General features: G+C 40.7%; 2 protein-coding genes across 3 annotated transcripts; both read right to left on the minus strand.

Annotated features, from left to right (window-relative positions):
- Positions 1-3,623: 3,623 nt before the first annotated feature.
- vsx2 (visual system homeobox 2) lies at positions 3,624-12,369 on the minus strand. 2 transcript variants are annotated; one of them, XM_044165903.1, is made up of 5 exons: positions 9,035-12,369; positions 8,596-8,680; positions 8,078-8,201; positions 5,042-5,222; positions 3,624-4,627 (listed from the first exon to the last, which is right to left on the minus strand). In XM_044165903.1, the coding sequence occupies exons 1-5, from the start codon at positions 9,456-9,458 to the stop codon at positions 4,311-4,313; spliced, it is 1,131 nt and encodes a 376-aa protein (XP_044021838.1). In that variant the 5' UTR covers positions 9,459-12,369; the 3' UTR covers positions 3,624-4,310. The 2 variants fall into 2 exon arrangements, with proteins under 2 accessions (XP_044021838.1, XP_044021837.1); XM_044165902.1 differs by having other exon boundaries at positions 3,624-4,690.
- A 1,739-nt stretch (positions 12,370-14,108) lies between these two features.
- lin52 (lin-52 DREAM MuvB core complex component) lies at positions 14,109-25,844 on the minus strand. The gene is made up of 6 exons (XM_044165904.1): positions 25,693-25,844; positions 24,121-24,195; positions 23,986-24,023; positions 23,803-23,869; positions 23,543-23,626; positions 14,109-14,549 (listed from the first exon to the last, which is right to left on the minus strand). The coding sequence occupies exons 1-6, from the start codon at positions 25,709-25,711 to the stop codon at positions 14,494-14,496; spliced, it is 339 nt and encodes a 112-aa protein (XP_044021839.1). The 5' UTR covers positions 25,712-25,844; the 3' UTR covers positions 14,109-14,493.
- Between the last annotated feature and the right edge of the window lie 298 nt (positions 25,845-26,142).

A 26,142-nucleotide genomic window follows, 5' to 3' on the forward strand; every position in this document is an offset into this window, starting at 1 on the left:
CTGTCCCCTCATTTACCTTAACTTAAATTCTGCTATGTTGATATTGTTTTTGTTACATGTACCACATGTTCATTTGCACTACCGGACTATTTATTTATTCATATACTGCATCATTTGCACTCCAGTACTATGTACTGAATACTGCAATAACTCATCTACTGCACTGTTAACTATTTCCATAAATTGCACTACTTTCTATTCATTGCACTGCTGTTCTGCCCAGTCCAATTCATTATTGTACATATCCATCAGTATACTTCTGTTTATAGTAATGCCATCTGTATATAATGTCCATAGTACCACTTGTAAAATATTTTCATAATACTGCTCTATCCTGGATTTATGCACATACTTTATATCCTGCACTTGCTTATTGCACTTCTGGTTAGACCTAAACTGCATTTTGTTGCCTTGTACTTGTACATGTGTAATGACAATAAAGTTGAATCTAATCATCTAATCTAATCATATGGTTCAATCTAGCTCTGTCGCAGGCACATGATGAGAAGTGGATTGATAATTTTAAAAAAGGGCAAAGTAAAGTAGTGGTGATAGTAGTAATGTGCACAAACAAATGGAGGGCATATAATGACAACTGGGCAAACTCCAATTGCTGTGGAAGATCATGAGATACGATCAAAAGCTCCCGAACAGCTATTAATGGATCTTGTTGTGAGATTGTTTTGTTAACTAGATATAGTTTAATTTTCTCCCTTAAACCAGCCATGTGGCCAAACTGCCCATGAGTAAGAAGTTCTAATAGAGACACATTAGAAGACAAAAATTATGCTTAATGGGCCTGAAAATAACCTGATGGTCATTAGATTATGATTTTAAGAGATAAAGTAATCCAGTATCTTCAGTTCTTTAGTTTATGGTGGGTTTGTTTCAGTAGTTTCAGAGTTAAAGCATTTGGGTTCAGTTCCTTTCTATACTTTGGTATTTGAGCAGATTATATTCATTTCTTATATTTATAGAGTCATTTCTAAAAATCTGTAAACAGTAAATATAACTGAGTCGTTACCATCAGGCTCTCTTCATTTCTTTTTAATATTTTATTGAAAATCTAGGATTCACTTGAATATCAACCAGCTCTATAGTACACTGAGATGTGCCCGGGCTTCAGCTGTACTGACTCCATGCAGCAGAGGGCAGAACAACATCACATTTCAGTTCTCTTCCATCTAACTACATCTTGTGTTTCATCTCAACTCAGCACACAACCAGCGCGAGGAGCCTTCCCAAAATGATCTGCATGGACTTAATCTCACCAATGAAATCATATTGCTCTTATCCCTATCAAAAAGAAATTGAATGTTAATATTGCATTAGTCGAAATCTTTCCATAAACCTCCCTCTGATCTCACTTTGCATGGATTGAGATGATTTTATGATGGTCTTCCACAAGGCAAGGCAAGTTTATTTGTAAGTAAACAGACTGTCCATCATAAGGGATACTGTGAATTACCTCCTCATATCCAATGTAAACAGCTTGATCTTCAGCATATCTGATCTATCATAACCGTCTGTTCCACTCTCAGAGGATTAAATAGCTTTGCACTTTAGAGGAATAATCCTCACTCTGTATATGTCTTGGCCTCAATAACTGAATTGGGTTGAGGGTCTGTGGAGGTGAGGGCTCGGCCTATTGCAAATCATTTCAGTCACACAGGCCTAAATGGTTATTGCAATGGTTCCATGAGAATTCCACCTTAAAAGAGGATGTGCAAAATCATATTTCCTGTGATGTTTGTTGTTGCGTAAAATGTGAGTCTAATTCTCCTGAAATTTAAGACTATACCAAAATGTTCTAACTTAAAGATACTTTTAGAAATGCTGCTGCCAGAAAATCCTTTACAAGTTATCTATGTCAAGTTTTAACAAGTTTTTGGTGTAGTTGAGGAACAAAAAAGTCAGGTTCGGGTCAGGTTGAGTCCCAGGTCTTACCCAGGTCTAACTGAGACATATCAACAGTAAACAAGACTAAGAGTCTACAGCCATACTAGCTGCTATATGAGGCTGTGCTTTGAAAATGCTAACATCAACATGCTTATGCTTACAGTGACAATGCTAACATGCTGATGTTTAACAGGTATATAATATTTGCCATGTTTGCTGTCTTAGTTTAGTGTGTTAGCATGTTAAAATTTGCTAATTAGCATTAGAACAGTTGAGGCAGATGGGAATGTCATTAGCTTTGCAGGCATTTGGTCATAAACCAAAGAATTGGATTATAATTCATCCTGTGGGGAACATGAATGGTTGCACAAACTTTTATGGCCATCCATCCAACAGGCCTAGCTGTTGAGATATTTCAGTCTGGACCAAAGTGCTGGACCGACCAATAGACTGACCATCAGGCCGACATAGCCATCCCTAAAGCCATGTCGCTAGCATGGCTAAAAACTAAGAATCACTTTTGGAATTCTCTATCACTTGGTGACTTAGAAAATGGAAATTGCATGTAGTTTAGCTGCAGGATGTTGAAACAAGAAAGCAATAAGATTTGCCTCTAACCAGTGATGTCAGGTTCAAGGCAACGTGTGAGCAAGCACTCTCTGCTGAAGAGTCCCTGAACAAGAAACTGAATCTTTTTCAGCTCAGGGAGACTGTTCTGTAGCTGATTTTATGTTCTGACCTCAAAATAATGGATTTTTTTTTTAATGCATGATGATGCATGGTTTCTGACGGTCCTTCAGTCTTTTCAGGTAATGTAAATCAAAACTTCCTTAATATTCCTTAATTGAGCTCTCCATCACAAATTCACCCATCAAGTCTCAAGTATACGACTTCTAACACTATTCATGTGGTCAAGCGTCTTCCTAAAAATACACCAATCAATGTTATTCTCAGGTTCATTGTCTCAACATTTCTTATTACTCTGACACACTCCAGTCCATTTCCCAGCAATCATTAATTATTGTGTGTATCCGTATCTCTGTCAGCAATATAATTAGCAACCTTTTCCCCATCCCGTGACATTATGGTTCCAATCTGAGAGCCATTCAGTGCCGAGACATGCGGCAGCATAGTGATAATAGTCGTCCCTTGCCCTTTGGAATTGCTCTCTGTTTAATTGGAGTAGAACTCAATTGTTCAACTCATTAGGAAGCCCCATCCGCTAAATGAGGATGAAGTGTAAAATGTGATATGGATTACAGCTAATGCAGACACATAAATGTGTTGCAAAGCTGAGTTCAAGTGGCCTAATACAAAGTTTTATGAACAGCATGGGGAAAATGAAGATTGGCAACAAATATAGCTGTTAGACTTTGGCTCAGTATTTAGATAAGAGGATGAAAGAGCGTGAGAGTCGGCTGGTAATAGCATCTATTAAAGTGATTTGAAATCAGGCTGAGGTCATTCTACTTGGGGGGTGCTTTCACTCTTCCTCCTGTCCCAAAAGCACTGGTCCCCTAGTTTAATCTGAAATTGAAGGCTCTCAACTGCGACGGATTATAGGGACTAGCCCAAGCATGCAGCTGTGGACTCTGTCCTAATGAGCCCAGCCAGCAGAGCATCAAGTGACAACAAGTAGCTACTCCAACAACGAGAGCAACTTCACGCCCTTTAAGAGTTTGACAATGAAATCTTTACACCATTTGTTTGAAAGGAACGCAGAATAAATAGACACCAAAAAGCCACATTTAATAAAAGGTGATTTCTATTTTATGCTTTGTATTTTGAGTTATACATATTTTCAAATGAAAACACAAACATTTTAAAGACTACAAGAAAACATATTTCAAATTGTGCCTTAGTGAGAGAGATTAATATATCAATTATATACAGCGCGATATAGAACAGCAATTACTTTCTTTCTTTCTGAGAGAGAGAAAGAGTACTGTTGGTGGGATGGTTGTTATTTCAAATGTCACCATTTAATAGCTGTACAAGCAACATTAAAATGAATGCTGAGAATGAAATGTAGACCGTCAGACACTGACTGCTCATTGGTCATTGGTAGTCCTAATTAATGTGTTATAACTGTTACTATACTCATCTGGCTCTATATATATTTGTGGGATCTATATACACCAATATTAACACTTTTAATCCCACTCAGTCAAATCTTCTCTACTGTGCGCAAGCAACAACAACTGTAAGTTCGGAAGTAAATCAGAAAAAGTGCATTTGCATCTTCTGTGCAGAACCAGTGAAGTCCAGATGCAGACCAGTTTAGAGCAGTCAATGAGGGATGAAAACCTGCAGGACAGCGAGTTATGTTGGGTAAGTCCCTACACGTGCTGAAGGCAGCCAGGCCACTGCATTCACTCACGAGAATAACAGTCCCCAGGAGCGCATAGTCTCTACGGACTTTTCTCCTCCTCTGCTGGACTCGGGGGATCACTGGCTTTCTCCTCGGCCGCCTGTCTCTCCTGTTTGCCCTCCAGCAGTCTGTCATGCGAAACCGTCCCCAGCACTTTGGCACTGTGCTCCTGTGCTTTGGCCCTGAGTGCAGCAATGCTGTTCTCTCTCAGTTCCTCTTTAGAAATGGTGGACTTGCCTTCTGACCTCTTCTCCTCCACCTCAGCTTCCTCTGCCCTCTGAGAGCTCGGCTGCTGGGGCGCATCGCACTTTCCTGTTGGCGGGGGAGCTGCTGCCTCCGTGGACTTTTTGTGCATCCCTGCAAAGAGTTGCGGGTATTCAGATTTAGAATAGCGTCTGTTGATTGGTAAGCCATCTTGGACTGAAAATAGCAAGCAAAAATAGTTCCGGTTTAGAATATAATGTTTGAATGGACGATGGCAATGCATGACCAGCGTGGAGGATGAGAATATTTTATGTAATGCAAAGTCTATTCCATGTTCTCTATTTAGGCTGTTCTTTGCTTTAAAGGGTCATGCTTAGCAAATTAGAGCATCTATCATAGTTGTGTAAAGAAGGCATCAGTGCCGGCATACGGTATCAGTCCGTCACTATTGCAGTAAAACACTGTTATCATTACGCACGATTAACAAACAACCACACCGAAAATACCCTCTACACCGACACGATGAGACAATGATACAGTGATACAGTAAGACATCATCAGCCTCACCGAGCAGCCAGGGGGCGCAGGACTCCATGATGCCATCCTTGGCAGACTTGAGGATGGACTCTGGCAGGGGGATTGAATGCCTCACCATGGCTCCGTACAGCCCGTACTCTGCCATCACAGTGCTACGGCCCCAGCATTTCTCCCTCTTCCTCCACTTGGCTCTGCGGTTCTGAAACCATACCTGTGACAGGAGGACAAAACACCCACTTATTAGTTACCAGGAGCTTCGCCACCAAATGAGACAGATCAGTTAGTCTCTCCTCTGCCTATAGAAGCCAGTATTGCAGTTTTTGCCAGTGAGGCTACAAAACATTTATGCTCTTGAGCTGTAATTTGGTGCACTTTTTGATGCTTTTTTTGATAAATATTGATTATCCTGAAAATGACTGAGATAGAATAATAACTTGACTAGATGATGAGTGACCTCTCAATCATTTGGGGATGGCAGAGATGGAACTATATGAGATCGGTGGTCCTTTTGACTCCAGAGCAGTTTCTCCTCGGCAGAGTGTGTAAATTCTAGGATTCTTTTATCTTTTAAGGGTTTGAAACAATCCAACAGCAGCTTGCAATTTGCATTTCCTTATGTGCAAAATGCAACTATTTCATCATCATTTACTAATGCTTTATACATCAGTTATAAGCGATCAACAAGATTAAATTTGGGGTTAGTGGGTTGTGAAAAATCCATGGCTGCTGTTTATCCTTTCTATTTGGATTTTGATCCATATCCTCCTTATTTTCCATTTTCTCTGTATTTTCCAGAAGGTCCAATCGGTCCAACATATATACTGCAGACTTGACAGATTTAAAACTATTTATTGATGACTTAATACCATTTATAACCGCAGACATGATGGCTCTTTAAAACGTGTTTATGAATGCATTACACACACTTATAACTGCATTATTATAAAGGATAAACACCATCAAAGGCGAATTTTCACAACCTGGCAACCAAGAAGCTGTTTTAATGGCTTCTAACTAACCTGTACAGCTTTAGTAAATGATTTATTAACCATTACTAAAGCCATTAGTTACAACTTACAAACACTTTATAATGGATGCCTTATTAGAAAGTGGTACTTTGTGCATGAAAACTCAGTTATTTTAAATATGACCTATTTTGGAATCTCTGGTGTGATTCAAAGTAACTTAAGATAACTTGGATCCAGTCCATTGACTTCCCATAACCTGCTGGCTACAGGTGTGAAGGATCGCTGCCTCCTGTCAGAGCTGATCTCCAGCTACTTGTGGTGGCATTATAGATGGTTTGACACATCAAGACACTTCACTTGGCCACAGCCAACAACTGCTTAGGGCCCTGCAGGCTATCTGTCAGCTCCAAGAGAGGCCAAATTGATTGTATAGCACAACACAGGATTGTTAAACACTCTACTTAGGGCACCTCTGATGGCTCTGTGAGGAGAGGAGGGGGCCAGAGAGCAGATTCAGGTGGGGGAACAGATATTAAATTGAAAACGATCAAACCGTTTTCAAGCTTTTTTTCCCTGGTAATTCTGATGATAACCCTTATTTCATACAAGATACTTTTTTTTTTATTTATGAGAAATTGCTTCTCTGCCCCTCAAAGGAAGCCAGTGTGAAAGCTGCGAGGAGGAGTGACCCTGGGGCACGCCGAGGCTGATTGAAAAATAAGTTAATTTCAGGCCCAATCGATGGCGGGCAGGCGGGCAAATATCACGGGAAATTAAACTACCGGGACTCGGGGGAGCAGCGCTATTGACCCGTGCTAATAAATTCAATGTAGTTATTTCATTTGAACTCCCTGCGCCTCTCCGGCAGCAGCAGCCGGCCTCCCGAGCTCGTCTGATTTAACTAATTACACTCAATGAGAAAATTGGGTGTTAATTTTATTTAGGATAGGCTCAGGCCCGGGCTTATTTATTTATTTCCTTTTTATTATTTATCCGCGGTTGTACTGTTGCAGCCCGTAATGAGAATGAGATTAAAAAGCGCCCCGGCAGATGGATGGTCCAGGTCACACTGCAATCTTCTTCCGCCTTGATAGCTTGATTAGGTCGTTAGTGGCTCCTTCTCCGAGAACAAATTGTTTCACATCCAACTCCTGATGAGAGATTATCTATCCTGGCGAGGATGCTGGAGGAGAGCAGTCTTTGTTCAGACAGGAGGGGAGCACCACTGATCGATTTCCGGGGGCGCTTAGCACATCTCCCCTTAAACATGAGAGCAGCGCGAGAGGCAGCTGGCGGCCTGCACTCAGATACTACAGGAGGTTATTAGCACTGATGGAGACGTGAAGGAAACATTACAGGTGCATATTCATAAGGCCAACAATTATACGATCCACACAAATCAGTTGGGCTTATATTTTCGGAAATATATGAACTCTATTTTAAAGACAGACTTATTTCAAGAGTAGTCGGACACTTATGATGTATGCTTTGCAATGTGCAGTGTTTAAGAAATGTAGGCTAATTAAATTCAATTAATATTATAAATACAATGAAATTGGCAATATGGGACACAATGTTAAGTGTCTTTATTTGGCTTTGATTAGCCAGACAATTTATATATACAGGCCTATATTTTGCAGAGAGCATCTCAAAGAGAATATACTCTAGATCAAGCTATGCTTTAAAAAATGTTTTAATCATGTTACGGACGTATTTGAGTGTTTTTGCTATTCGTACTCAGCCAAAAATAAAATTAAAACCGCCAGCATTTCTTGCTTCTTTCAAATGTAACATTTTTATAGAGAAAATGAACTAAAAGTAGCACCTTATGACACCTTAATGTGTCCACGAAAAAAGACATTTAAAATATAGCTTGATTAAATTAAAGAATCATACAGGCTGTGTCTAACTGACTCAATATAATATAAATAAATTAAATACATCCCTTGTACCAATAAAATATGCGAAAAATAATTAGGACTCTAATAAGCAGGATGGTCCATGTTCAAACACCGACAAGTAAACCTTCTGACAGAATAATGGCGAATCATTAGCCTATTTTATCATAAAAACACATGGTGCCAGAACAGAGCATTACCTGTATCCTGTCTTCAGGGAGCTCTGTTTTCATGGCCAGCATCTCTCGGGCATAAACATCCGGGTAGTGCGCTTCATTAAAGGCCTTTTCCAGCTCCTCCAGCTGATATGAGGTGAATATGGTCCTGTGGAAATCAGTTTAAATATTTAGACATATTGAACAGAATACATGTTGTGTCATGCAGAAATCAATCTTCGTGATTCAAACTAAAAGGCCAATCTGAATTTAATAAGAACGGAAATAAAAACAACATGAACATTTTTTTTATAAATCAGCCAATTTCAAGTCTTGTATTATCCATGTGCATGGGTGTAAAAATGTAGCAGTAGTAGTAAATTGTAGTAAATTCTTATCAGGAATTGGACTCGTTTATTGTCTGTATAAATAAGGCTACAATAAATACACAAAAAGAACAATTACCACCGCTCATTGCATCATGTGAATTTCTGTCATTTCTAAATAATAATAATAATAATAATGATATTACTAGCCATTATTAACCATAAATCAACACTAACCGGTGACGTCTTTTCTTGCGTTTCTTGCTCTGACTTACTGATGACTTTGAGAGTTTTCGTTCATTTGAAGATAAATCATCGGAGTCTGGATTAAAACAAGAAGAAAGCGTTAAAGTTAATAACATCTATAAGAGCGTTTTGGAATTGTCACAATAAATGCAAACTGCTGACACAACACTGCTATTTTTATTAGGCAATTACATTTTAAGTATTTCATTTAAAATCACAAAGCAGGTCCAATAATAATAATACTAAGAACAATACTACTACTAACAACAACAACAATAATAAAAACACAATGTAAAAAAAATATAAATTAAAATAAATAAATTGGCAATACATGCACAGTTACCCAGGTTGGAAATATGATAGAGTTAAAAATCCCGTTGCAGTGAGATCAGTATTTAGTATCACTAATTATTAAGCGGTCGCAGATCACCTGAGCTGGCAGACTGGCTGGTGTCCAGCGGCCCTACGGACCTGCTGTGTGTCTGCAGGTGAACATCTTGTGCGTCCGACAGCACAGTCTCCAAAAACGCTGGTTGGCTGTAAAACGACGGAATTCCACCATGGCCGATTAATCCCATCCCGACACCCATACCCACGCCTGCGGGGCCCAGCAAGGACCTGGCGGCGATCAGGTGCGCCCCGGCCGGCAGCGAGCCCAGCGGGCTCCTCGGGGCCGCGGACGGCTCCTTATTCAGCCCCAGTATCTCCTGGATGCCAAAGCCGGTGCACCTGGGAGGCGGGTGGGTCGCGCCGCTCTTCGGCTGGTGGCTGTTACTCCCTCCATTTGCACCCAGAGAGGTTTTCTCCGACAGATTTAAACTTTCCGACAGCACGGCGCCTTGTTTCCCTGTCATGATATCTTCGATGCTACTTGAAAGGCCTGTTTCTTATTATACCGTCTTACAGGATGGTCCCCAGTGCATGATCCTCTGTATAACACACAAGAGTCCTTTAGAAAATGGTGCTTTTATCCAACAGGTCCATCCCAACAAGAGGCAGGACCCAGCAGCCAATCAGCTGCAAGGATTCTGGATTCCTGTGGATCATGGATGCATTATACGCCCTCTCGGATACATATCTGCATTTTCCTCAGGACTATGGGTAAAAGCAGAAGGGAATTAGGCTACAGAAAGAAAGGGAGGAACGAAATGACTTCAAGGCTGCAGGACGAAATGCGAAATGCTGAGAATGAAAACTACATTACTGTACAAAAAAGAACCTGGAATCCTACATATTTTAGGAACATTAAAACTACAGTATTTCACCATTAGACTCATAGTAACAAACACCATTCCTTACTTAAACCATTACAAACTCACTGCAGATGCATCATTGCTTTTATAATTTTTTGTTAAGAAGTCAGGCCTAATTAAATCGTCTTACTTACCTTTGAAATGCTGCAGGTTTAGAGAATTACCTCAATCTCCTAGAATAAATCAGAAGGCCTATGTATTGCCTTTCGCTGAATGGTTTACACACACACACACACAGCCAGCTATGATCTCTCAACCACTGGCTCACACGAGTGGATAATTGATCTCCAGATGCTATGGGAAACTCATCACACGCAAATCAAAGCCCCCCCCAAACGGCAGCTGGGCGATATGGACCCACTTTGGTCTACAGGTCCTGCACAGCGCTGATCCCACAGCAGCAGCAGCAGCAAAGGATGCAGAGCAGATTCAATCACAGGGACATTTCCTCGGATACAGAATATGGATCACAAGTGTAAAACTGATATATAATTAACTGATTTTTGATGAATTACTATCTTATGTATAATAATAATAATAATAATAATAATATAGGCATGCAACCTTCACTAATTAAAACTCATCTGAACACACTGAACACTGAATAATGGCTATGGCTGGTATATAAGTCATGTAGGCATTAACTTTAGTGAAATTATGGCAGAACATTTTGGTGTCATGCTGGTTTATTATTGCATTTTGAATACAATAAGTGAGATTTTTGCATTTGCATTTTTAATTGCCGTCAGTCTTTGCATGTAGGCCTAATTTTAAAAATGTGAATTTGGTTGCTTTATGACACAATTGCAGAAAGAAACAGGATTATGTTGGGTCATGTGCTTATATTAATAGCCCTATTTATTCTAACAATATTAAAGATGCAGTCCATCCTTCCTTCTTGGTGTTTCAGTGTCAAGCAAAAGAGGGAATGCTCTTCACTATCGTAAAGCCAATTTTGAAATATTTGTGCCAAAATGAAAACCCATGGAATCACATGAGTATATGTTGCTTTCCTGTTTGCTTATGATGTAATCTTATGTATGTATCAGTATGAGCTGCTGATTAAGAAGGAGAAAAATATTGCTGCTGCAATTAATGGCTGGGCAGTTGAAACTAATTAGGGCCTATTTAGTGGAAATTCTATTAATAAAGAAATCAATGTTATTAGGATATGCTAATGACACATCAGCCTGTTGGGATCAAGTCATTTATTCACATGGAAGGGTGAGTCAGGAAGACCCGTCAATTACAGGCAAGTTACTGCTCCTCCTCACTCCATCATCACTTCTGCTGCAATCTATACACGCTTTTTTGCTTGTTTGTTTGTTGATAGTGCAAAACGTCTCCTCTCTGTATGGCTTTTAATAATCCATGTCCTATGAAAATGACTGCGTGCTGATTTACATGCAGAAGAGATGCTGCCTAATAAGGCTCTAGATTAAGGGAAGATTTAGTTCAGTCATTCGTGTAGATTGGGTTGCCCATCAAAGACCAGCATGATCTGACGGCTGCAGATTAAAAAGATAACAGCTGTTGGGAAATGTTTTGTTTATCTGCCTCTGCCCCCCCCCCAAAAAAACCTCACATCCTTTCTCTGCTCCCTACTCCTGTTCCTTTCGTGGCATTTTTTTTAGACCTAATGTAAAAATTAGGAACAAAGTGTCCTTAAACCTTAGAAATGTTAACAGCCCAGATATGAATAAGCAGTGATAAACGTATCCAGCCTGTCACCTTCAAACAGGTCAAAAACTGATAAGCAGCTGTAAGCAAAAACCGCCCACTATAATGAATATCAAATCCTGCTGATGTGACAAGCTTGAAATGCATTTGTGATAATGAATAAACAGACGACTTTGTCTTTGCAGGAAAGTCACAGTAGAACTGGAAATATAACTGAATGCGATAACTGATCCCCAGTAGATTTTGCACATATGTACGAGGACAGAAACCTCTTATGCAAGACGCTGCTGTGGTTCAGTCTCTGCAGTGCTGAATCAAGCTGCATCCTCGGTGTTGAAACAGGGTGAAGGCAACTTGATGACAGCACACATGTAGAGCCGAGTCAGGGGAAAAACTAAAGCACAGCCAGAGCCTCTGCTTTCCCAAAGCACTTGCAGGGCGTGATGTGATGCAATGCTTCCCCCCCCAGTACAGAAAGAGTTTGCATGCCCCGCAGCTTTCTCATGGCTCCTCCACAATGGCATGTTTGGTAGCTGCCCGTCGACATTGCTTAATTAGGCGAGGAGTTGATTAATTTGCACTAATTGACAGCTAATTTAAGGACTCGGGGCACATCGGATTGACGTTCGTCGGGGCACAGAGGCTATGTGAGGTCAAGGCAACGCACTGTGGATGGATGGATGGATGATGGATGGATGGAGGGAGGAGCCCCCACCCCCATATGGATGACCAGCTCTGCGGGGACTGACCCGTTTCTCGAAGAGGCTGTTTGGCTGCAGAGAGGCTGCGGGTGACAGGCAGTCACCGGTGCGTGCAACATATTGAGGATGTCAGGTCGCTTACCACGTCAACGCTCGGCTGAATGTTCAGCATCCACAAGTGTCCACATGCAACCAGTCCCAATGACAGCAGCAGCAATGGTTAACACTTTATACCTGCAGGCTACTATACTACATTGCAGAGGTAAGAACTGTAGTCATTGCACTATATTTATTTGACAGCTATAGTTACTTTACAAATTAAGAATGTACATAGGCTATAAAACATACGATCCTCTTCCAAAATATCATACATTGTTATAGATTTAACTACCCAACAGTACATAAAAGTTCAAATTAGCTCTACCTCGACCAGCTACAACAGTAAAATGCTACTTACACATGCATTAGTAATAATCCCACAATAATAGCTCTATAACACTATAAGGGCAATTTTCCTGCTGAACGAGTACTTTTACTTTACGTGCGTAATAGCTAATAATCATTTTACTTGAGTAACATTTTCAATGCAGGACTTTTACTTATAATGGAGCATTTTAGTGTCGTATTGCTGCTTTTACTTACAGGTTTGATGTTGTTGATCCTTTCTACTTTGTAATAATGCAGTTATGAACGTTTGCAATGAATTAATAAATACTGAGGGGGGTTTCACTTTCTAATAAGCCATCCAGTCTGCAGTTATAAGTTATTAATAAATTGGAGGATAAACACCAACGAGAGGAATTTTACACAACTTGACAGCAACCCAAAAGTTTTCCTGTTAATGTCTTTTTACTGATCTACAAAACATTAGTGAGTGCTTTATTAGCCATTAATAAAGCCACTAGTTAGAACTTATAAACACTTTATAAAGGGTGCCTTATTAGAAAGTGGTAGCCTACTTGGTGGTAGGCCCTATGGGAATTTTAGTAGGCCTATGTTCTAATGTAGCTAACGGGGGTGAGGGGGTCACCTATTGTGATTTTACATAGCCTATGTATGTAAAAAAAATAAAAAATAAAATAAAAATAAAATAAGTTTTTGGACACAGCTAAAATCTAATGTGCTTTCTGGCCAACGTCTTCCTGCTACCAGGCCATGCTGCGTTCAAGGATCCACAAAGTCCTCGCTCCCTGTCCCATGGCACCGCAGCAGCACACACTGAGGACGTCACTCTTTCTAAAAACCTGCAGAACTGTGTAGCCTAAATAATCCATATTTTTAGAAAGGGGTGAACCAGGGTCCGCGTGAGAGGCAGGGGGTGAAGCCACTGAGGCAATGGCGGCCTCTGTCCGTGTGAATCGGAAAGACGATTAGGGGCTTATTAGCGGCCTGGGGAGAAGTGTAACTTGTTGGGAGTGAGCGGCCAGAGCCCCAACGACATCTCCAGCCGAGAACAGTCCGAGGCATTGTCTTACCTAATTATGGCGGATGGACTTCTTTTTGTTTCCCATTCGGCATGCCTGTCTGATTCTCTTTTTGCCTGGCCGCTAGCTCCGACAAGGCCGAAGTGTGCTAATTAGAAAAGAAATGGTCCTAGTAATTATGTCAACTCTCATTAACGGCGATGACAATGAGCAATATTATTTTTACGCAATGTTTTGTGTAGGGGACCCTGCTTCCAATGCTCATTAAATGGAAAACATGCCCCGGTAGCCGGGAAAGCACTCTCACGTCGGAGCTCCTTACATGTCCACAGCCGGAGAGGTGCTGCACTTAGTGGAATGAGAGGCATGAAGTTATTGCCCTGAACTAAAGTTAACTGCTTTGGCTGCAAACTTAATCATTCAAGGGGACTTTAAAGAAAAAGCAATTCGTTTTAAAACTTTATTATACAACTTCACAAATTGCAAAAAATGTAAATCATGTTTAAAATAGAAATAAGAAATAAATAGGGAACATTTAATCAAAGCAGATCTACAAGCTAGAGAGAAATTCAGAGGACGTAATAAATCATTTGAAATTTCCATAAATGTAAAGCCTTCTATCTAGGAGGACAACAGGTGCACTGAGGAGGTTGGAGAGAAGACCTCAGCTGTGGGAGTGAGCATTTTGCTCCCACTTAACGGTTTGAGTGCAAAGTCTTTGAACTTTGTTGTGAAGGTCTGAACATGTTCAGAGCATATTATTGGTAAACGCATCAGATTCACCTTGCAGTCCCAAATTTCCTGTTGCTTGCAAAAAAATCCCCCAACTTGTCACTTCTTGGGCCTCTCCAAGATGTTCAGAAACTTCCCCCTGGTCATTTCCCTGGCTGGAAAACAAGAAGACACAACATCACATATACAAGATCAACCATTTTACAGGGAGTGTGAAAGATCAACATTCTTTGCTTTACACCCTTCCAACAATCTTTGATAAGTTGGTAAAATCAAAAAATCTCCCAGTCTTACACTTACACCATTTGCCTGCAGCTCTAACCACTTCAGAACTGTTGTTTAGTAATGCAAAGCATGTATTTAATATCTACAGTGTCACACTGGGAGGTAATTTATACAAACATCTGTTCATTCAGGACATGGAAAACAACATTAAATGGAGACTAGCTACCAAAGAGTCTTGTGATTTCTTGATTGCTGTCTCAATGCAGTGAGGTACAAGTACTCAGACCTACGCATGCATGAAAGTGTGTGTTCGTGTGTATGCAATTCACCAAGATGAGAGAGAATAGAAGCAAAATGTCTCTATTAACCTCAACTTGTGATTATGGAATATGGCCATGTCTAAAATCAGTGACAAATGACTAGCAAAATAAGAATAAGGGAAGCACTTTTAAGGCATAACAGCAACATTCATCAAAGCAGTAACAAAGACTAAGCAGTAAATATGGTTATAACAATTAACCCTTTAGGCCAGTGGTACATCAAACTTGAAAAAATGTTCATATTAAACAATCTGAGAAAGGAAAATCACTCATAGGTTAATACATACAGTACTGTATGAAAACGTATGAGAAGCGGTCACAATTAGACATTTTTGCTTAGTTTTAAAAGGACACAAGTCTAAAAGATTGGGAACCACTACTTTAGCTAAAACTCTTGAAACAACAGTCCTCAGAGCTTTTTCCTTTCTTTCTTTTTTTCTAGTATTTTGCCTCCTCTGGAAGCTGATGCTTGAGGATGGCGATATAGTGGACACTGTACCTACATGAGATGAGACTAGATCTTCTTCTTGGATTTTGTAGTACAATAAAATGCTATAATTTCCATACTGGCTATTGATTTGATTTTTTCAGAGACCATATCACTAACCCCTGTAAATGAATGTACCAATAATTATAGTAAAATCAGTTAGCCTACATAACTGACATTATGGTATTGAGTACAGATGTTTCCCAGCTCTGCTCATTTCCCCAAGACCCTGTAGAGTTCCAGTAACATCTGTGATGCAAGGAAAACGCATTGTTAAAATTGTTAAAGGCCCTACACACCAAGATGTCTGGGTGAGATCCAGTGAACTAGGTTTTGCAAACGTGTTAACTCCGTGCCATAGACAGTCCTACAACGGAACTGTTCCTGCTGAAGGCCCTTTGTGAAACGGGTCTTCTCTGGGAGAGCAATCATTGCTGAGGCTTTTCTGTCAAAAAGACAAACACTTGTGTCTCTATGGAGACTGTAGGGACTTCCCTGCAGCATCATCATAAACCCTGGAGACGCACCATCCAGGTACAGTAATTACTCTTTGTTAAAGATGAGAAGAGGAACGAGCTCTCGACTCCACTGCAGTTTTCATTAGCTGCAAAGGCCTGGTCTGCCTGTGTGCTGGTGTGAAGGGGCCCCGCCTCCCCTGTACACAGCGGCTCATGAAAAAGCCAGGCCAGTTAGTAATTTCGATGAGTTGCCCAGTGTGGAATGATAATGGTGCATCTGGGCGTGGGGGCCACGTCACCTTGAGGTGTCCCTCATTAGGTTAAAGATGATGCTAATTGGAATGGGATGGATTCATTTTGCACTTTGCTGTCTCTTCAAATCACCCTAAACAAAGTCATTAGGGGACCCCTGGACATGCATAGAGTGCTTTAGATTGAAATGAAGCCATCAAAATTAGGCGAGGGAAAGCAATTACATTGGGGTGACCCTAAAGCCGCAAGTGCGTTGATGTCACTTTCTTGTTAGGAGCAGTTACACTAGAACGGTAAAGGGTAGCCGTTAATATTTTGGATTTCTAAGGTGCCATGCTTCTCTTTCTCGTCATCGCTTTCTCCATCTCTTGATGAGCCCAAACTGAAAAACAGATCAAGGATGGCTGTGCCACTCCTCCTGAGACCCCTCGCCCCACTGAGCGTCTCATTAATCACGGTTCAGTTCAGCCTCCCCCTACTCAGATAGAAATATCATTGATATTATCACATTAAAGACCTCATTAAACATAAATCAGTGCTCAATTTATGATGTGTGGCTCTCTTTTTAATAAAAGGTGTTGTGATTGGCAAGGTGTAGGTGGGCTCTGTGTCACGCAAGATGACCTCTAACTAAAGGCATGCATAGTGGGACCATTGAAAGAGCTACAATAGGACTCTTTCAAACGTCATAGTAAAAGCATAGATGTTACTAATAACACAAACAATGTCTCCATTCTATTCAAGTGTCCCAGTAAGTCATAAGGGTGTTTCCATCCACCTGTTTTTTTTATCTGCATTTTCCATTTGCACATAAAAATACCTGAATGGAAATATTGCAAAAAAGTTTCGACGCATGGCTGAGAAGGAAAAATTTGTGTATTGATAAAAGCAAAATGCGACAAAGTGCAGTGGAAACAGATTGAGCAAATAAACCATGACGTACATGAAGCATGTGACTTAAATGTCCACTGATGTTTACGCTCCACTGAACAGACTAAAAATAGTCGAAACGAAAACATCAGATCTGTGTGGAGCGATGACAAGACAGTAAGCTTTCTCAAATTAATACACGAAACAAACATAAATGCCATATTCTTATCACGTTTTCCACATTGTTTTCATTTTAATTACGTGATCTCATTGCGCCCTCTTCTTCTGCAATGCAAAGAATTATTGCCACCAACAGTTTATCTCGATGCGTCCAACTCCTAATATTTGCATAATGCTAGTGAATGGAAACATGCATTTATTCGCATTTTCTTTTATCAAAATTATTATTATCTGGAATTTTGTTTAGAAAATGTGCACTACATTTAGATGAAAACCTGGCTAATGTGCGAGTGAGCCAGCATGCAATACCAGGACCCTGAAACTGAAGCAGCTAAATGGAATTCAGCCATCATAAATTTTCTTATTTACACCTGTGACATGTCAAAATGTCTTCTATGGCCTATGCTAACAGGTAGTAAAAATGTTCAAATGGAATTCTCTTGGAAATGTCTTGGAAAAAAAGGTGATGATAAATGTTTTTTCCAATTTCAATTACATGTTTTAACTTTGCTGCACTAGCTTGTTACAGTGCTCTGTTGTATTTCTTTCTACAAGTTATTTTATTTAACGGTCCAGCGTGTAACATGTAGGAGGAGCTATTGGCAGAAATGGAATACAATATTATATATATATATAAAGTATGTAAGCCAAGTATGTTTTTATTGGTGTATAATCGCCTGAAAATAAGAATCGTGTGTTTTCATTACCATAGAATAAGCCGTTTTTATCTACAGAGGGAGCGGGTTCCCTTACACGGAGGCCGCCATGTTGCACTGCCATATTTCTACAGTAGCCCAGAACGGAAAAATCAAACACTGGCTCTAGATAGGGCCTTTCACGTTTTTTGCGAGTTTCGCGGCCACCATAGTTTCTCCTACACGCTTGGAAGGGGAGGGAGAGGCGACCGGTTAAAACTGGAGGTTATTTTTGCCACAAGTCATTATAAATTTTTGTAAGATGAACTTAAACAGATGATGTTAGAAAGCTTCAAAAGCACACGCCCACACACTTGCAGTCTCACCTACACACACACACACACACACACACACACACACACACACACACACACACACACACACACACACACACACACACACACACACACACAGGCGTTGTCATATACAGGGGAGATCAATACTGATTAGGGGGACTTAGAGATTTGTTTAGTTGATTAGAAAGGTCAATTACTAATTTTGCACTAAGTTAATCAGCATCTTGTTACAACTGCCATCCATACTAAATGACACCTTATGGATTCTGTGGGCCATCTCCTCGCCCTGTTGATTTGTTGCTATCTAATTATCATTTAGCCCTAACTCGTGTGAGATTCCATCACAGTCTACTAGTAGTTTAGTAAACATGGCCACATCAGCCTGTATATAATAATTTTACCCATATTAGATGTTCTACATTGCTTGACTGCAATTCATTCGTATCTAAGCAATTTGAAATGATTTTCATCCACAAATAAAGACAATATGTAAACAAACAGAGCTTAGCCAGGTTATCATCAGAATGAGGACATGTCGGCAGAGAGGTCAGTATGGAGCAGATAACAGAGCTCCCACACCAGCCCAGTAATCCTCTGGCTGTAGATCTGGGCCTGATTACTGCTGCTTAGGTAGATTGCAACAATGGCGATTAACCTATATCTGCAAACAGCTAAATATGCCCTGAGGCTATTTAAAATGTTGCCCTTTTTTAAAATGTAACAGCAAGGACTACAACTACACTGTAGGAAATTATGTGGTGCAACCCAAACATTTCTGCAATTTTCTGCTCTGCACTGGCATATCATTTTCATTTGGAAAATCCCAGGTGGCTGGAATGTAAATGCAGAGGAAACGCGTGGTGTAACGTCTTACTTTCCCCTCCTTTACGGTGAGTGATCTGGGTGTCATTGTCACAGCCCACTCCCAGCCCCCACCATGACTCCCCTGTGTATAAAATGAGAGTAATCATCACTTCGGCTCCCCCGCCCCCTGTCGCCTGCCTCTCTTGAAGACACGCTCCCGGTTAGCCGTTGGACCCCTGTTAGCTCCAAAGACAGATGACCACCTGGGTTAACTGGAGTCCTGGATCCCAGCCCTGACTGCCCCAATTCACTTTCATTAAGAGTTAAGGGGACTTATCTGACCCTCATTGCCCATCTCTGAGCGCTGCTCAGCTATTACAGCCTGTAAGCTTTATTTAATGGATTTAACATCCTCTTTCACCGCCCTCCTCTCCGGGGACAAGGGAGACACAGAGGAGATGAAACAGACAAACACACAAGGAAAGAAACACTTGAAGGCACACATATTCAGCCTACACTCCCCCCCGAGTCTTGCAACACATACACATGATGCTCATGTTTGTGTTCAAAATTCAATTACCCACTTATTGATACTTCACAGGGATATTTAAGATGCAGACACGAGCTGTGATTTCCCAGGGGAGCCACTGGTTCCTCTTTATGTCCCAACGAAAGGGCCCACTCTTCCTTTCCCTCCTCCTCCTCCAATGCATTTTCGCCTGGCTGACATACACATTCACACACCAAAACAAACACATCTGCACCTCCCAACCCCTGCCCCAGCCTATGCCTGTTCAAGAGGTGTCCTTATTAATAGGCAATCAGTCAAAAATCATTCATTAAAAAGCCTAAAAGGTTTTACACCCACACTATGATTAGCTGGGAAAGAAAATCCAATGAATTCCTAATGCCTTTATGGAAATGAGGTGTCATTTCCGATCTGCTCAGGGAGGCGGCAGGCAGGCAGAACTGAGTTGCGGTGTGTGAATGTGTGTGTGTGTGTGTGTGTTAAGCTCTGCCTGCCTCTGCTTTCACACAGCTCCGACACTGATCCTCCTTAAGATATAGACAGGCTCTATCAGATACAGCTGCAACCTGCTACACCGAGGAAGGAGACACTCATTTCATCCTGTTGCAAAATGTGTGTGGAACTGCTAAAGATTTTCCAACAATGGACCATCAATATAATAGCAGCACTATTACAAAATACCCTGCCCAATAATTAAAAAGATATTATTTCTATGGGAGCCAATTTGAGAGAACTAACCATCCAAGGTTACTGAATATTAAGATGATAAAAACTGGCTCAACCATCCTTGATCCTCGTTTCACTTTCCTTACAGCGAAGGTGTCACCTTCAAAGAGACACACCCCAACACTGCCATTCATCGCAACTATGAGCCCAAAGAGACACAGGGGAGAGGTGAAAAGACGAGCAAAGAGGAGTAGTAGAGCTGAGGAGGAGGAGGAGGAGGAAGGGTAGTGGCGACGGCAGTGAGGAGGCATCCCCTGTTCCTCATTCAGCGGCTGTCAGCTCAGGCACTTCATAACCGCCCGCCCCGCGGTCAGCCTGCCTGATGGATTGATGGAGGCACATTAGCGCCAGTGGGGCCCAGTGAATGCAATCATATTCAGCAGCAGCATGCTTCTAATAGGCCAGAGATTGATCCTAAGGGTGGGGAGGAGGAGGTGGTGGGGAATGCAGGGCCCATTAGGAGCTGTCAGGGCAGGGTGGCCTTCAGCCTCACCTTCACATAGGGAGGCGCAACAGGGGTCAGCCTGGGTCTACGCTGGGTGGCACCACGGTGGAAGAGAGGTGCTCTGTGGTGCTACATGAGAGACAACAGGTGATCCTACACCTAGAATACACTGAGTGACGCTGCTTCTACCTACATATCAAAGTTTTGATCATTGTGATATGGTGATATCACATGCATGTTGCATTTTCCTGGGCTTAAAAGCTAAGTGACACATTTTTTGCAATGTGTTAGATTTTTTATATCTGGGTGAAAAGAACAAAGAAAATTCATGTCCATGGCCCAGACAAGATTTCAGTACCTCAAGATGGCAAAATCTAGTACTTGAAAAGGTATAGCCTACTGTATGTCAATATTTTAGAATGATTATCATTGGTGTGTGGCAGTTTTCTCACTGTTATCAGCTCATGAAGCTACCCACCGACCACAATAAATTGGAATTTTTTAACGGTGGTGTATATCCTCTTTAGGTTTGGCTTAAGGACCTTTATTAATGTTTTACTATTAATGTGTTTGATTTGATTTTAAAGGGTACAAATTCAGAACCAACAAGTGACATTTTGGGAGATGGCCCATGGAATATGTGACAATATCTCCTAAAAACTCCACTCTGGAAATATAATCACATTATCAAAATTAAGGTATTTACTCAAAAATATTACTCAGCTACACAAACACTGAAATTAACTTTCAGTTTGTTTTCAATTTGTTTTCTGTAAGAGAAATCTACAGTAGAAACATTTCCTAATTAACAGCATGTCCTAGACAGAAAAGTGTTAAATGGTATTCAGTAGCATTGAGCCCACAAGTGTGATAGAGCACCATCACCAACTCAAGCAGTTTGGTGCTCAGAATCCCAGGGCCTCCAGTGCATCCCAAAGGAACACTCAGCTTTCAATTACCTCCAATAACAGCACTTATCAGAGTCCTCAGCTTTCCCCAGAGATGGAGGGCTTGATGCCTGTGCTCAGAGGCCCACGACAGAGGCATTCATCATGGGGTGGAGTAACAGCTGGGGCCTGAGGAAGAGGCACGCGTCAAGCCCCTCTGGGACTAGACCGAGCCAGCATCCCATAGCCATTATTGGGTGTGCTGGTGGGAGGAGGGCGAGGGGTGGGGGATTAAGCGTGTGTTACATCCCCCTTCACATCCATGTTAATACATATGTACAAACATGAGTATACAGCTGTACGTGAGCAGTGCACAACTTGCACGAAAAAGCAGAAAACAACACTAGTGCTGTCTGGGTGTATTCTAGGCATAGCGGTGTGTTCTTGTAATAATGTTTGGTCCAGGTCCCCTTTCTCACCGCAGTAGGGTGAGTGAGTTTTCACTGCTTGATTGTGCTCTGCCCATTAACCAGCTTCCTCTTTAATGGTCCACATGTTGAAGGGGGAGGGGCAGTAAATCCTGTCCCCTGCCCTTGCTCTGCCGTGCCTCTGCGGAGTCTCGTTTACGGGTACTGAAGAGTGCACAAACATGATGAAAAAGTAGCTGAGATTTACAAGGCCTCCCCTGACAGCCAGGAAAAGGAGAAAATTAAACCAGAGAGCATTAAACAGGCACCCATTACAGGGCTGCTCCGACACCAATAATAACCATCATTGTGTCCCGTCATCCTGAGGTACATGACATGATTGCAAAGCCTGCAGGCCTGCACCTGTGACAGCTAACAGCTTTATGCCAGCCAGATTACATGCTTCTCTGGGTTTAGGGAAATCACGGAGATTAGACACTTTTTCAACAAAATGAATTTGCAACTTGTGGTCTATGCAAATACAATACCTGCTACACAATCTATAACCTGTTAATATGTGGTTACACGTATCTAGGCTTTTGTGAATCCTGTAGAATGTCTTTTTGGATATTTGTGCATTATACCATTGCAGCAAATTAAAAAAAAATTAAAAATTAAATCACACAAAGCAATGCTCTCATTACAAGCAGACCGCAGTGCATCAACTGCTCTTTCAACTACATCTACATCAGATCGCTTTGCTCCTATGTACAAGCACAAGTTGGTTGAATTTAACTGACTTGGAAAAAAAAAATCAATATGCATTTATTTATGTATTCCATCCCAGTAAGAGGGGGGTTATATCACAATTCTTCATTGCTTGTGTGCTTTTTCACTGGAAAAATAAATAGGCCTACCCATTTTTCTCTTAGGAAAATATGAGCACTTAGCTACATCTCTCTAATCCACACTCCATAAGGATTATGACAATGGAGGCAGTAGGGAATGGATTAAAAACTAGATTTTGCATCCATCAAATGCTTGAGCACTTGTTGTATGGGCTCTTGTGGGCATGCCCTTGTTTCTTACCTTTTCCAATTCAACAATATTGACCTAAATCCATTATTTTACCTAAATTAAGACCTCAAAGTGAACTTATTTCTGCTGTTTGACAGGAATAGAGAGCTGATTTTAAGTGGCAAAGTTCCAGTTTCTACATGATCCATTCTGTCTTTGAATGAAAACAGAAGCCTATGTACAGTCAACCTGTTTGGGTTTTGAATGTGAAAGCACACAAGGACACTGTTAAATCCAATGGCTTGATACAGAAAGGCTATGAGCACCATCTAGTGGTAACATGTGTCTAACTAGGCGGCTTGTGATTAACCTCAAATCATGTGTTTTGCAGTTGTTATCTGTGCATTTGCAAACGTGTCACTAGTGTTTTAGCAGAACAGGCAACAAACCAAAACATGTTAACATCAAGGCACCCTTTTAAGGTTGTATCAACACCTGTGCCTTTTACAAATACTGTACATTGCATGGTTTGTGTTGTTCATGTACTTACACTCCTCTAAGCCCAGCTGGTAAGCGAGGTTCTGAAGTCCTTTGACCTTCTCCATCAGGTTGGCTGTGGTCAGACTACCCAGCTCTACAGAAGGATAACAGGACCCATAATGAAAGCTCTTAGCTACATGTGACTAGTTTCAACAAAATGTTATCCCATTTGACAGGATTATATGTTAAGACTATGTCTGTCCACAGTCTTCCTGTTTAACATCAACTGTTGCAGGTACACGGAAAATGTTACAAAATAACAACACTTACCTTTCAACATTTCAATGTCCTCACTCTCTAGTTCGGCCATCCACTTGGGGGGCGAATTAGTGATGGGCTGTGATGTAACAAAAGTAGACAACTCATGAAAGATTTATAGTTCAGAACTATATATTACAGTATGTCAAGCCTATTTAATTATCTAGTTTGTAAATTACAGCGAATCTCACTCACATTTTTACAAGATGCAGCAAATTCTGCAACTCCGGGCACTGTATGAGAGATTACAGGATAATCAAGATTACAACAACATAAAACACAATTCCATAGTGAGTAATTACACAAGAGCAGGGAGAATGTATAACTTACACTGCTCTGGCCACAGGTCTGGTGACGCTCTGTCCAACTTCTCAAAACTCAGCAAAGAGGACTCAAAATCGTCACCTATCACGACACAAAAAGTATTTTTGTTTTTTAACATTTCCTATGGAAAATGCATAAATTGCATATTTGAAAGAATAAAAGTGCGAGCAGAGATGAACACTTGTCACCCAAAGTGGCTGCGTATATTTCTTGTTGCATGTATACCTCAGAACAACAAGAGTGGAGGAATTAAGATGAAAATGTCAGGGTTAAACCAATACAGCTGGCCTTTCACTTAATATTGCATATAGGCCGAGAACTGTCTTTAACCTCTGACCCAAACTACATTTTAAAACAATAAACCCTGTAGTACCTTTTTAAAATAAAGTATGTTTTATCTAGACATTTGAACGTTACCACCATTTCTTCATCAAAAAGTTTAACTGTGACTTGAACTGGTGCAAGTCTATAATAAACAAGATCTAACTGTTTCAGTTACGCATCCAAAATAAAGCTAACAAGTTGTAGAAAATTCTATTAATATTACATAATCCATCACTACAATCAAGAAAAAAAGTTAATGTAGAGCAGCAGCCTTTTATGAAGAAAACATTTAGGAGTTGTTGTAATATGTACAGATTATACATAACATACAATGTTTGTGTTTGATCCGACATGACAATTGCAACTTATTAATGCAACTTTCAAACAATATTAAATTTAAGCTCAGTGCTTCAATACTCCATACATGTTCTGTACTATTTTAAGTTATGTCATGTACTCTCTGTTATATATACAAAACGTAGCAGTATATGGTAGCACATAAACATGCATATACAAATGTTATGATATGAAATATGTTTGAAAGTGACCATCATCATGGAAGACAAAATAAATATAGTTATATGTTCACATACATAGTTTATAAATGGTAAACCTAACAGTATGTCTTCATATATACATATTCATTTTATATAATTCGGTTAACGTCAGTCACTATGGTTAGACAACTGCAGCTTAGCAAGGGCATGGGGGCTACTCGGTTTAATGTCATGTATGCAGTAGACTATAAGACTGCTTCACTGTAAAAACGTACAGGAAATCCAGCTTGAGTTCACAGTTTGCAGTATGTGCAAGAAAATCGAAAGAGTACCGCCAGTAAAATCCATAACTAATCACGATGTTGTGGAAACAGTGTAACTGTTACCCATACTATAAATAGAGGTTATTTAGCCTGTAGTACAGCAGCAAGCTTCCGAAGATAGCTATGATTATAGCTAGCAGCACCCACAGTTTCAGCTCTATGGGTCAAGCTGTTTGATGGGTTCAAGCTTTCTGTCTAACGTTAACGTTACTGTGTTTCCCTGTACACTGATCAGACTCAACACTGGGGCTAGTGAAGGCTTTAACCAACGAAAAACATCTCCAAACAGTAAAAATACAGCACTAACATGTGTATTCTGTCGTCTCGGGTTGTTCGTGTAAGACAGCATACCAGTCGCTAACGATTTAACGTCCTTAAACATGTCAAATTTACAATTTATACACAGCGTAGCAGGGTAAGGAATTAGAATTTACCTCCATTTGGAGACGCCATCTTCAGAATAAACACGTGATAAACGACAACCAATGGCAACGGCCGTCCTCGGAGCTGACGTGTAGCGGTGTAGATCAGACAGATAGATTCAAAATACACATAATGCTGCTTCGCCCGAAGACAGTTGTCACATACACTTACAAACTGTCGAGGATTAAATGACACAGTAAAACCCACTTCACAAACACGTCACCAGGCGGCCCACTGGTTGATTGTCAGAGTATACAACGCAGCATCAAGGTGAAGCCAGAGGTATAAAAATACATTATGTACATTAACATTCACAGCATAACCGCCTCCTTTGGCTACATGAATATGTTAATGCTGCTGCATGTCAGCAATTTATTATAATCTCATTTTCATGTTTTAGCTATTGAATGTTATTTTCTATGGGGAATACATAAATTCCCTATTTATAAATAATGTAGAAG

Source organism: Siniperca chuatsi, linkage group LG15 (assembly GCF_020085105.1).
Source record: "Siniperca chuatsi isolate FFG_IHB_CAS linkage group LG15, ASM2008510v1, whole genome shotgun sequence".
NCBI classification, from domain to species: domain Eukaryota; kingdom Metazoa; phylum Chordata; class Actinopteri; order Centrarchiformes; family Sinipercidae; genus Siniperca; species Siniperca chuatsi.

Coding starts and splice junctions, on each gene's coding strand:
- lin52 (XM_044165904.1), bottom strand. Junction 24,024..24,120: donor AGACCTGTGGCCAGAGCAGT/GTAAGTTATACA, acceptor TCTCTCATACAG/TGCCCGGAGTTGCAGAATTT. Junction 14,550..23,542: donor CCAGCTGGGCTTAGAGGAGT/GTAAGTACATGA, acceptor CTTGTTTTCCAG/CCAGGGAAATGACCAGGGGG.
- vsx2 (XM_044165902.1), bottom strand. CDS start 9,458: ATGACAGGGAAACAAGGCGCCGTGCTGTCGGAAAGTTTAAATCTGTCG. Junction 8,681..9,034: donor CAGCCAGTCTGCCAGCTCAG/GTGATCTGCGAC, acceptor GTTTTAATCCAG/ACTCCGATGATTTATCTTCA. Junction 8,202..8,595: donor CGCAAGAAAAGACGTCACCG/GTTAGTGTTGAT, acceptor TGATTTCCACAG/GACCATATTCACCTCATATC.